Here is a 12,719-nt window from a genome sequence, read left to right on the forward strand (position 1 = left end):
AAGATTTTTTTTAAACATCATTATGCAGAGAGAGGAGAGAGAGATTTGAAGATTGCCTCTGGAAGATAGCTACCTGGAGATTGTACTTGACCAAGACTTTAAAAAGGTTGAATTGCAAATGTCAGGCTGCGCACTAGCCACAGCTAAATAAGACAAACAGATAAAAGAAGAGAGATGATGGGGGAGATGTTGGTGGCCTACATATGAAAGACCGTTTCCATCTTTTTCCACTTGAAGACTTTTACACTCCACTTTCCCGTCGCAGATTCCTTTTTCCAAAAAATATGAAAGGAGAGAGTGGTTGCCGGTGACAGCTGCGTAAGTTTCAGGGCGAGTAGGGTATTTGTCTTGCCTCGAAATTTATCCTGTCTTATCGATTCCAAGTTTATGAAATCCGAAACCTACCCCTTCAGACTCTTAGAACCACCTTGGATACCAGAAATATATCGATTTCACAGGTTCTAGAATGCGACCTTTAGTACCCATCTTGAAATCTATTCGGTCATACCGATTCCGCAAGTATTCTTTTGCACATTCCTAGCTACTAGTTTAAAGTATGAAACAAAAGAAGAAACAAAAAACCGACACTACAACCCTTTTTAGCGGTTAGGTGATACCCTAAATCAACTTTTATGTATTAAAAGAAGGGCAAAAAATCATCAAAAACCCCAAATTATGTCTGTTGTAGCACATTTATCATAAACTTTTTCTATGACACTAAAAATTTCAAACTTGTACTTATGTGACACATTTACCATTCATCAAAGTTCTGTCATTGAAGCCTGTTAAAAATCTACTTATATGGATGCTAGAAAGTAAATGGTGTTGATATGGCACTTAGGTGGTCTAAGTGAAATAAAAATGACGTTATTTTGGCTGAAAAATCATCAGATGGAACCTTGTTAGAAAGTAAATGTGTTACATAAGTATAAGTTTGAAGTTTTTTATGTCATAAGAAAAAGTTTAGGGTAAATGCGTCACAGTGGGCATAGTTTGGAGTTTTTTATGTTACAAAAAAGTGCTTAGGGTTAATGTGTCATAGTGGGCATAATTTGAGGTTTTTGTGGCTTTTTCCCTTAAACTAAAGTCCATGTATCGCTTTATTCAAAGTTGGTTCACAAGAGGATTAGGAGATTTGCAAAAAATTACTTTTATATAAAATTGGGCTCTGTTTGTTTTGCAAAAACTAAATGATTTTAAAAACATTCTCAAAAAATAAAATCGTTTATATTGTTTAAATAATTAGTAAATAAATATTTTCATTATCGACAACAATAAATTTTCACAAAGTGATAGAAAATATTTTTCGTTCATCCATTTAAGCAATAAAAACAATTACTTTTAAGAAGATATTTTCTAAATTATTTATTTTCGAAAGAAACGGAGCGTAAGTTAAGTGCTAGCTCCAAGTACGAATTTAAGATAGAAACTTCACAATCGACCTTTGTTTTCCAATTCTTCGTCACAAATTTATATTATAGTTCTCACTTTACTGGCTATTGCTTTGTCGTTAATGTGAAGTCCAATTTGACACCTTCGACTTGATTTCCGATAGAATTTCTTGGAAAGAACAAGATCTCCGATTGATTATAATTTTCTTTTTTTCTTTTAAAATTACCCATATGATCGCGCTCCCTCAAGAAGTCAAGTTGGCATTGAGTGTTGACCAACTCGACATCGTTTTAGGGTTCCTCGGGTTGATTTTAATTGATACTTTGTATTTTCCCTATTGATGATAATCACATTTGTATTGTATTAGTGAGATAGAAACTATTAATTAAGGACTACGTAAGCCGTAGGTTTTTTTCTCAATACATTAAATTTTTGGAGTGGTTAATCAAATGGTTTTATTTTTAACTTGGAAGGTGTAACACCCAAGTCTCACATTTCGACGGGAGAAAGCTTGTACATTGATTTGTAAGCAAAATCCATCCTTAAAATGGTCATTACTTGAGTAGTCCTTTTGGGGCTTGGCCCGCATGGATTTGGTGGATATGTGTAAAAACTAAGTGCGCGCGGAACAAAGTACCTACTGGGAATAGCTGTTTCTGCAAGTGTGTTGCATGCTAGCCATCTTGTGAAGGCATTACGACTTGCAGATTTGATAATATAGATTTTGAATTCTAACAGAGAAGGAAAAAAAAAGGAGAGGATGCTATAGATTTTCAAACTGCAAACCTTAAAGCAAAGGTGAGATAACTTTCCGAAAGCTATTGTAATCTAGTACTGTTGTGGGGATGCTGCAGCCATGAGGTGTTTCCCAGAAAAACTAGGACAGCTGCAATACTCTGGTGTGGAATCCCACGTGCTCAGGGGTCAACCTGGGCTTTAGGCCGACATTAACAAAGGATTTAAACATGGAAATAGACTAAACCCTCAAATACGGTGGTTCCATAATTTTTGCATTAACCTTATTTTATCTGGTCATACATAAAAGATTGATGAAACCTAAAGGATTACAAAATTTTAAACCTAAAGATTCCGAAAATTTTATTAGGTCCTGCCGAATTAGGAACGACACATACTGGAGGCCTCACATGCAAAATAAACCGGGCACAAACTTGGCTTTGAAAGCACGTTAGAATGTCCAATATAAAAGTTTAAACTAATAGAAAGAGATGGACCATATTTAAATAAATAGCATATAAATTACGTTGATAGGCGATGTGAGAAGAGGTCGAGCGTTAGCAATTATATAAGAAAAGTTCTTTGGTTGTTGTGGGTGCATGGGGATCCCCTGATCTAAGGCTGTCTGCGATTGTATTCACATGCACTCATAGCATGCAAGACTCGTTATGCGGATGACATTTGACTAAATCATGAAGTTTTAACCTAATTTATTCTCTTGTGGAGTTTTATTACCCCAGCCGACTTTGACTTCCATCTCTTCGTCCTTCACAAGTCATCCTCTTTCTCATTTTACCCTTTCAAAGTTCCTTTGGACACTTTATGTTTTTCTTTTCTTTACCCAACTATTCAAATTCTACGTGCACGCCTATACCATGGGCAAGGTGCTTGTTAAGTCTCCCTGTATTTAATTTCGCTGATTTTAGTTAAACATTTATAATGTTTGTTTTTCATCAATCGAAATTACGTAATTATCGAAACTTGTCGATTTATGACTCGTTTTTCTTTGTGGGACGTCCGATAGATTCGACATTAATCCATCGATAATATTTAATTGATATTAGAGGTACAAACCGTAGAAAAATACCCACCTGCGCATGGCTGAGTTGGTGGGCGCTTTCCTTCTCTCAGAGAGGTTCCGGGTTCGAATCCCCGCTCAGTTCCGTAATTTAAGTGAGGGGCCCTGGCGGTGGGTTGCTGGGCTAATCTCTCCCGAGGTATAGGCGCCCCGATTACCTGTGCGAGCTCGTCCCCGGGGAATGGTGGCGGATCCTCGGTTACCAAAAAAAAAAAACTGTAGAAAAATCATTAAAATAATTCGGACGTTTAGATTAATTTTTTCTTTAATAATACATCCAGGTTGTTTTATTTCGTAAGTGCTTTGATTTGCCATGTAAACGGGCTCCCCACGAGGCTGCCGAGAGAAATGATGCAGCTGTAAAGGGACTAGTGATCGCAAGGGACAGGCAATAAGGTCTAAATTGTTGACGCCATTGATGTGATAGTGGGCAACCGTTTGTCCACGGAATTCCAACTTCAATAAAATAATAATAATCATTGCGATTATAATAATGATAACAACGATATATAATGAAGGAAAAATCGAGGGTGGGACTTGAAACTATGCGTTGAATTATGATCATGTTCTTGATCTTAGTTTGGGACCCAAATGGATGTCTTGTTTCCACAATTTGTCGTGTTGGATCATCTTCCTTCAGCCCTCCCCAAAAAGCCATCAATTACGTCAAGCTACTGTGGATTAATTGTTTAATTAATCGTTCTACTACAGTACGAGGATGTGATTTTCAACTTTTTTTCTTTTTAAATATTGCGCATAGGGTAGAATCCGGGATCGACTTTTGCATACTAAAATGATGCATGAAAGGAGTCGCATTGACCATTAGGCACGTCGGTGTGGATGAGATCTTTTCTCCAGAGAACTCTTACCCTCGTGGAAGGATTAGGGTCACGCAAAGAGAGCTCTGAAAGTGGGATGATATAGAGAGGGCATGAGAGGAGGAGCGAGTGACTCTAGTACGGCTCGAATGGCTGGTGGCACTCTAAGAGTGTTGAGTCACCAGAAGTCGAGAGAGTAGTGAGTTTTGGAGTTCACAATGATTCGATCCGCATAAGATCTAAACTCCGAAAATGCTGAATTTTAGAAGTGTCGATGCCTAGACATCCAAAAAGTGTTAGAGATCTAGAAGTCCAAAAGCATAGAGATCCATAAGTCCAACAATTCCAGAATGAATTAATTAACCCGTTTCCTTTTGACACGCAGTAAGCCATCATTTGTCTGCGTCCTCATGACACGCGACAAGCGATCTGCTGCAATTTCTATAACACTGAATGCCGCACAGTACCATTCTGCATATTAACCACCCTTATTTTATGTAGATTTTACAATAGATCTACTAGACCATGACAAGTTCAGAGCGCTCCTGATGGGAGATTACTCTCTCATACTCTCGTTTAAAGAGATTGAGTCGAGTAAAAATCGCTAAAGTCAGCTTAAGATATTTGACGTGAGACCAAATTCAAGTAGTTTTGGCAAAAAAAAATTGTAATTGTAGTTCATATCTCTTTGCAAAACCATATTAGGGTCTCGTTTGGTGACCTAACAAAAATCGAAGACAGATTCATCGTCCCAAATGATAGAAAGCACTTTCTAGCGTGTAGATTTTTATTATTTCTTTCTTACCTTTCTTCTAGACTTTTTTAGCATGATTTTAGCTTTATTTTTTTATCCCCATTGGACCAAGTGCTCTCGGGTTTCACTCGATCTCTAGGTGGAATCGAGTTTTTCTAAGTATAAGGTGGGGTCAACTCCTATTACATATTGGGTTTGAAGTCTGTCAATCTTTGTAGAATCCAATGTCACAATTATCAATCTCTTTATTGAATCCTTCCTAATTCTATACGGATTTCACAGTTGCTCCAATGTTACAAATATATTTGTTTACCCGAAATCAATATGAGACTTGCTTTTAAAAAATATTACCAATTTACTCACTTAGAAAATGGATCTCTAGCAACCCGAAGAGCTCCAATTTTTTTTTTGGAATATTGTGACTAATTTTTTTTTATGACATTTGGTGTCTATGCCTCTTAGAGTACTAGTCAATCTGGTCGAATCATGACAGTCCTCCCGTCCCATCATAAAACGTGTCTATTTTGCTAAATTCAATCCTACACTTTTCAAATTAACCAATTTTAGTTCTAAATCTTTAGATGGTTTGCCAATATAGTCATTCCGACCAAATTTTTATCCTTTTATTTATTTTCGTTTTCTTTTTTCCTACTTCCCACTGCCAGTCTGCGACCTTAGTGATGGCTAGCGGAGGTTGCCGGCCAAAGACGAGGGCTCGGAAGCTCTTGCCGAATCTGGGTGAGGGCCACGATGCCCTCGTCGGATCTGTGGCGATATGAGGGTTCGCAAGCCCTCACCGTGGTCAATAGAGGCGAGGCTATGGATCGACAAAGGGACATAGGGAAAAAAGAGAAAAAAAAAACGGAAAGAAAGGAAAAAAAAAGGAAGAAAAGAAAAGCATAAGAAAATTCAGAAAATTTGTTTAAAAATTTAAAATGTCCATGTTAGCACCAAATGTGTTACGTACGATGGCCGGCGTCCACATGAGTGATTGTCGACTAAAATTGGCTCTAATGACTACCTTGGCAAATCATTAAAAGATTTAGAATTAAATTGGCAAAATTAAATTATTTAAGACTTAATTGGCATTTGTACAATAGGTTTGGGATTTTTTTGGTAATTTTCTTCCGATTTATTCCTACTAGTGACCATGAAACATCTTTTATATGACTCCTCCTTGTCCCTTTATTCGCTGAAAAAAAAAAAAACATCATCAGCTCGTTCATCAATGATCCGGTGTTATGGTTCTTCATCAATGAAACTAAGTAGAATCTAAGAATTATGTTTTCCCCCAAATTTGGTGCATATATACACACATTCATGCATGTTGCAAATTCATATGCGCATTTAATTAAATCATCTAGAAGACAAGTGTTAGACCCTTGAAGAGGAGGCATCGTTTGTATGACAACTTTTTAATTGAAGAACCGCATGAATTTCATTGTTGCATGCTCCAAATATAACAAATCCAATCAACTCTCAAAGGTTCAGGACTACATTAGAATTTCATGGCAAATGTTTATGACTATATTGGAGAAATTAAAAAATTTAGGATTGAATTGTCATCTGCACAATAGGTTTAGCACTAAATTGGTAGTTTATCTGGCTAAACTCCATATAGTCCCCGAAATCATAAGAGCATATAAATATATGTGGTTGAGATACATTCACAAGCGATATGCCGTGATCTCGAGATAAGTAAATATGATCGGGAAGATCGCAATCCCAAAGAAAACACGATTAAAGTTCCTTCACGACTTTTCATATGTCAATTATTTAACAAGTGCAAACTACAGAAATTCAAAACTATACCTAATGACAATGTGGAAAGCTTCTTTCATTACTTGATGACTGCATGCTGGTACAATTTAAGAAATTAAGGAAAGAAGTCTCGTGGAAGCTGCGTTTGATATCTTGTGGGAGGTCCGCTCACGTCGGTACAGGATTGAGCCATTCCAACAACGTGCGTAAGCCAGGAACAATTCAACCAACTCATTTTCTTTGCTTTATAGTACTCTTTTGACTCTCTTCTTCATCCATTACGTGTACCATACCAGGATCATCATCCATTACGCAAGACGAATTCTTCTGGAAGTTGAACTTGGTCTATGTACCTTTGATCAGTTATTTGGGTGAGGTTTATCCCGATGTCAACTGCCGCGGACGACGTCGCCGGACTTAGGCAACACTACCTCTGGCCAGCCAATGTTGGCAATGCCAAATCTTGGCTTGATGAGGTCGGATCCGAGGTTTGAAGGGCTCCATGGCTCGGGATGGCGTTTGGGTCTTTGAGGCTAGCCGACGATGACAACGGGGCGACGACAACATAGCGACGAAAGGGAGTAGATGCTGTGGCGCTATGTGGTAGAGCTCGTGGAAGACTGTTTGTGTGGACGACAACATAGCAACAAAAAATGATAGTGTGTACCTGAGCACTACGTGCGCAATCGGTGCTCTAATAAACAAGTGAAACCTAGCGAGAAGTAGCTAATTCTTGTCCTAACTTTATTTAGAGCGGTCAAGTGGGAAAACAGGATTAACTTGTGCATTAAATTTGTACAATTCGCAGTGGAAGCAAAACCCATATTTCAAACAGCAATCAAATTACTAGCACCAAGAACACATGCGATACATCTATGTTACTCGCCGGATCAAGCCTAATTCATGAGAGCAGACAACAAATGTACTAAGAAACCACAAAAAAAAAAAAAAAGCAAGGACGTTGTAATGTCATCTTCCAAGACCTAGGTACGAAGCACATCCTGTCCCACGACTCGCAAAATGAAGTCCAAATTTCGCCTAGGTGTTTCATTGTTTAAAATCTAATTTATTGAGAAGAAACAACCAATAAATGTCGGACGCACAACTTGTATGAACGTCTGATGACCAATACGAAGATGCCTTACAGTTCAACACATCATCAAGCACTATCGCTCTTGACCAAATTTGAACTCTTTTTGTTTTTCCCGGGGGCTTCTCATGCTCAAATCTGAGTTATTTAAACCCCACGTTGATGCCGTCGATTGGACCGCACAAGATTATCAGCTTATGAGATGAAAGTTACTCGTTGAAATCCCACAAACTCATGCAAATTGCTCGAGTTAGGGCCACTTACACAAGCTAAATGTTTAGATATAGCTATTCTGTGGCGACTTACATGTTGTTCCATGAGCCTTCAAGTAATCGGGTTTTTGCGCTTGTATCACTAAAATATAAAAAAGACAAATTCGACTTATTTTGTGGTTGCCAAACTTGACAGGCGTTCGACCAAAAAAAAAAAACTCGAAAGACGGGCTATCAATCAATTATGATTAGCAATTCATGTTCGCGTATTGGTGTTTTATAATCATGTCAAGTAGTGACATGAAAAAAATGCCTATCTTAATTATGTTGTAAAATTTATGTACGTTAAATTCACGTCGGTTTTTCAAATATTATCCTACTAACTATGCATGGTTTGGTGAAATTTATTCATACCAAATCCAAGGGAACCCTAAATTAGAGAGAGAAAGAGAGAGGGAGAGAGAGAGAGATACACAGAGTCAATGTGGGATGGCGATAGTGCGTATAACCCGATCCTTGGAATAACAAGACAAGAGGGAAAGACCCTTGGACCTGTTCTCAGCAATTTTCAAAATACCCACCATTATTATAATCATAAAGCTTCCTCTTTCTTCTTTTCTAATCCCTACTTTTTGAAATCCCGTTGCCCAACTCCATGTCTTTCCTTCTCCAGCCATTATTGTCTCTCCTCTTTCTTCTCTTTTCTGTGTATATATATTAGCATTATCATCATCACCCAATTGACATCTACCCCTCAAGAAAGAGAAAGAGAACTCCAATCAGACTTCGAGATCACCATAACAGTTCGAGACGCGGAAAAGCATGGGCAGAGCTCCTTGCTGTGACAAAGCCAATGTCAAGAAAGGCCCTTGGTCTCCCGAGGAAGATGCCAGGCTCAAGGCATATATCGAGCAGCACGGCACCGGCGGCAACTGGATCGCCTTGCCACAGAAGATCGGTATGTCCCACGCTTCTAGGCAGAGCGGGTTCTCTTTTTTCGCTTCAACTTTGTTCTTGATGAACTGAGTCGAGAGTCGTTTAGTTGAGTTTAGAAAACGATTCTTAATTCTTCAAATTGCTCGTGTTATTAATATAGGCCTCAAGAGGTGTGGTAAGAGCTGTCGGCTTCGTTGGCTCAATTATCTCCGGCCGAACATCAAGCACGGTGCCTTCTCCGAGGAAGAAGAGAACATAATATGTAGTCTCTATGTCACCATTGGAAGCAGGTAATCTATTCAGCTTCTTCCTCTAAATCTTTGTCAAAAAAATCCTGAGATAATCGGACTCGTTGTCCCTCTATCCGTCAAATTTCGCCTTTTCAAAGCAAGTGCTTACTTTCTCTCTCGCTCAATGCTCATGTAGGTGGTCCATCATTGCTGCGCAATTACAAGGGAGGACCGATAACGACATCAAGAACTATTGGAACACGAGGCTCAAGAAGAAGCTCTTTGGCCGGCAGCCAAGGGAGCGCAGCACTGGACGGATCACGAATGGTTTGAAGCAAGAAGCTACAAAGAGAGATCAGAAGGAAAGTTCAATGGTGAATGGTGCCGGAACCGGGACCATCAATTACAACCAGTACTGGTCGCAGCCACCAGACTTCGCTAGTCCATCAACTCTCCAGGAAATTCCCAACATCCCTCATCACAGATCACCGAGTGATCTGCTTACTTATGTCGGAGGACAATTCTCTGAAGACCACCTGAGATCGGTCTTTAGCACTTTCGGCGATTTCCAAAACCCTATGCACATTCCCCCTCCTCCTCCTCCTTCACTTAGTGGTGACATGTTCACAGAACCCTCGAGCAACATACTTGCTTCTTTCCAATCTGTGAACTCCATAAGCTGTGACACTTCTCAGTTATCGAACACCCACTTCATCAGTGCCATCCAACAGGCAGTTCCGAATGCGTGGACCGAGCTTCAATATTTCGCGAATGACAACGTTGGCAAAGATGAAGCAGTCTATAGCAACCAACAGAGCTCAGATGTGCTGTTGGAAGCTTTCTGCGGCAATTGTAGCAGTCAAGCGAGCAGCACTCCAGAGAGCAGCTACAGTTGGAATGACATGAGCTCTTTAGTCGATCCTTCGACGGTCTCTGAGTATGAGGCTTGTCGAACAGTGATTCAGCAAGATTGCTCCGTGCCTTTCAGGGAATTGATGTACTTTGTGCAGCGGTAACACACTTAAATCGGATGCGATCTGAGAAAGTTCACCTAGCTAGAGAATTTTGTCACTGCCATTTTTATAGCAAAACCTAGTTGCCTGTTGTTGATCATGCTGATGTTCATCTCTCACATAGCTTTTCTCGAACTAATATCAGTTTTTCACTTCCTCTTTCTTCTCTGTCGCCTTTCTGGAATTAGCTAATTCTGAATGGAATAATTGCTCATGGTTTATGCATAGTGGGAAACTCTTAAGAATCAATCTCACTCAATATAACCAAATCATCTCTTTGACGTTACTCGTTCAATAGCCGAGCGATAAACTCAGGCGATCGAGATACGAGACACGCGGGGGAGACTTCAATTTGTTTTTTTTTTTACTGATTCAATTATATAAGGAAAAACCTAAACAATAAACCGTCCTTGAAAGTGGTCAATACAAATAACTTCCTTGTGCACTTGGTCACTTCTTTAGCATATGCAGGTTTGAAGCTGCAGACAGACATATGCTTAGATGTAAGTCATGTTGATCATAAATAGTATAGAACATCTGGTGATATTGTTATGTCTCTTCTTTGCCAAACTGTAGCTAAAAAAGCAAGGCTGGATTAAAGTTGGAAAGGTGCTTTGACGTTTTGGATCCAACTTGCTTGGCTCTATACCCTTTGGGGCTCTCTAGAATGGTCAGTATCTCACTGTCCGCACGCAACCACACCAGAGTAGTCCGAGCAAGTGTAGGTAACTCCCCGAATGAAGTGACCCTCCATTTGTTTCACGCAAATCGACCATTTTTAGACCGCCTCGACCCAGATGTCGGGCTCTTGGATCAGACCCATCGAACCAACATCCAAGCATCGAGGACTCAGGCTTGGCTCCAAGAGACCGACCGTCAAGGACCGGGGTCTGAGTGTCAAGGAATTAAGTCCGGACCGGGATCAACACTTGGAAAAGATTTTCATTTGGTTATAATAAGATTTTTTGTTGACTCATTTTTCTAAAATGATTCAAACCGTCAAAAATGACGAAAACATTTTGTGACGATTAATCTTTCGCCAGAACAAAACTTACAAGTAACCGCAATGATCAAATTTCAATCCTAGATCCACCCAATTTTTTTAAAAAAAGGTCAATTAAGATCAAGGAATAATCGTGGAGCGCAAAAGACATGTGCGATCAAGAGAGCTAAAAATATTTCCACAGACATATTGTAAGAAAAGAAGGAAGAAAAAAAACAGCCAATTGGACATGAATAATGAATTGTCCTATGGATTGTCTGGCTTCTGAGTATAATTTATGTGCAGTGGGATTCTTTGTGGAATATGTCAGATCAGCTTTTCTAGTTGTGGACGTCGTGTTCACTTTAGTCTTTTGGTTCCCCTAAATTTTGTTATATGGGATGAAATAAAAACATGCCTTGTATTTTTTTTGGTTCATTTTGTTCGATTTTCTTTTCCAAAAGGGACTTTGAGAATACATGTCGAATAGGTAAATTACATCAAAAGTTTTGATCGTTCGATGTGAATTATGTGCAATTAAGTAATGATCGCGATGTAGGTGGCATCCTTTTTGCACCAAAATTGAGTACGATTTGGACCATAATCATATGAAAAACATGTGGCTTTTAACTATTGTTGATTGTATGACTTGTTCATGTGAATTAGTTATAGGGCTCCAATTTGATATAAATCGAGCAATGGAAAAACCGCTATTGAATGTTCAATTTCGTATTTTATAATCTTTTCGTTGATTGGATGAGAATTAGAATTTTGCTAGTCTTTTGAAACCTAGTTTTACTACTTGAAGTTTGCTGGTATTTGTTATTTTGTGGAAATCAAACGCATGGATCTTATTATTCTAATGAATTTCCGTTTAAATGACTAATTGACTTTCTAATGGTACAAATTGAGATCGAAGATCAAGTACTACGTTTTTAATTTAGATTAGATTTCCACTTGCTTTGGCATAAAATTTAAGTGTTAATTTCAATTTATAGTCATAATTTATCTATACAATCCATGATCGACAAAACTGACATGCTTAATAATTGTTCAAACTAATGCTTAATTAACTCGCCAGGGTTGACGCAGTTGGTTGGAATGTTGGGAAATTTCCAACAGGAAAATTATCCAAAAAATCATAAACCTATTGTATGACAGCCAATTCAGTCTTAAACCTTTCAATTGTGTCAATTTAGTCCTAAATCTTTTGATGATTTGCCAATTTAATCATAAACATTTTAATTGTGCCAATTTAGTCCTAACATTTTGATGATTTATCAATTTAGTCTTGAACATTTTGACGATTTGTCAATGTAGTCTTTCCAACCCATTATCCAAATAATCGGTTTAGGACTAAATTAACAAATCTTCAAAAAGTTTATGACTAAATTGGTAAATCGTAAAAAAGTTTAAGACTAAATTGGCACAATTGAAAGGATTAGGACTGAATTGGCCGCCGTACAATAGGTTTAGGACTTGTTGGACAATTATCCTGATTTCTAGATCAAGAACTAAATTTTAGCTGTTTAAAACCAACTAATTACGTGCAAAGTGCTCTGGGTAAGGGCCTCCTACACTAGTCAATGGCCTGGACTTGTATAAGTCAAAGGTTTAGACTTCACAAGCTCATGAGATCTGCAAGTTATTTCATAGGCATCTAGGCAATCAGGTGTCAACAACCATGCACCTACGTATCCAAAAAAATAACGCTTAAT

The 12,719-nt window shown here is 38.5% G+C and overlaps 1 protein-coding gene across 1 annotated transcript; it reads left to right on the forward strand.

Annotated features, from left to right (window-relative positions):
- Positions 1 to 8,602: 8,602 nt before the first annotated feature.
- Positions 8,603 to 10,171, forward strand: LOC115676968 (transcription factor RAX1). Its single transcript, XM_030600015.2, has 3 exons — positions 8,603 to 8,798; positions 8,937 to 9,066; positions 9,203 to 10,171. The coding sequence occupies exons 1-3, from the start codon at positions 8,663 to 8,665 to the stop codon at positions 10,020 to 10,022; spliced, it is 1,086 nt and encodes a 361-aa protein (XP_030455875.1). The 5' UTR covers positions 8,603 to 8,662; the 3' UTR covers positions 10,023 to 10,171.
- Positions 10,172 to 12,719: the final 2,548 nt, after the last annotated feature.

This window comes from Syzygium oleosum, unplaced genomic scaffold (genome assembly GCF_021117445.2).
Source record: "Syzygium oleosum isolate NSW1041296 unplaced genomic scaffold, Sole_v2.1 Sole_v2.35, whole genome shotgun sequence".
Lineage (NCBI taxonomy): Eukaryota > Viridiplantae > Streptophyta > Magnoliopsida > Myrtales > Myrtaceae > Syzygium > Syzygium oleosum.

Bases quoted from the DNA above. Each gene is read 5' to 3' on its own strand.
- LOC115676968 (XM_030600015.2), top strand. From the start codon at position 8,663: ATGGGCAGAGCTCCTTGCTGTGACAAAGCCAATGTCAAGAAAGGCCCT. The intron at 8,799-8,936 runs GTATGTCCCACG...TTATTAATATAG, and splicing joins CGCCTTGCCACAGAAGATCG to GCCTCAAGAGGTGTGGTAAG. The intron at 9,067-9,202 runs GTAATCTATTCA...ATGCTCATGTAG, and splicing joins TATGTCACCATTGGAAGCAG to GTGGTCCATCATTGCTGCGC.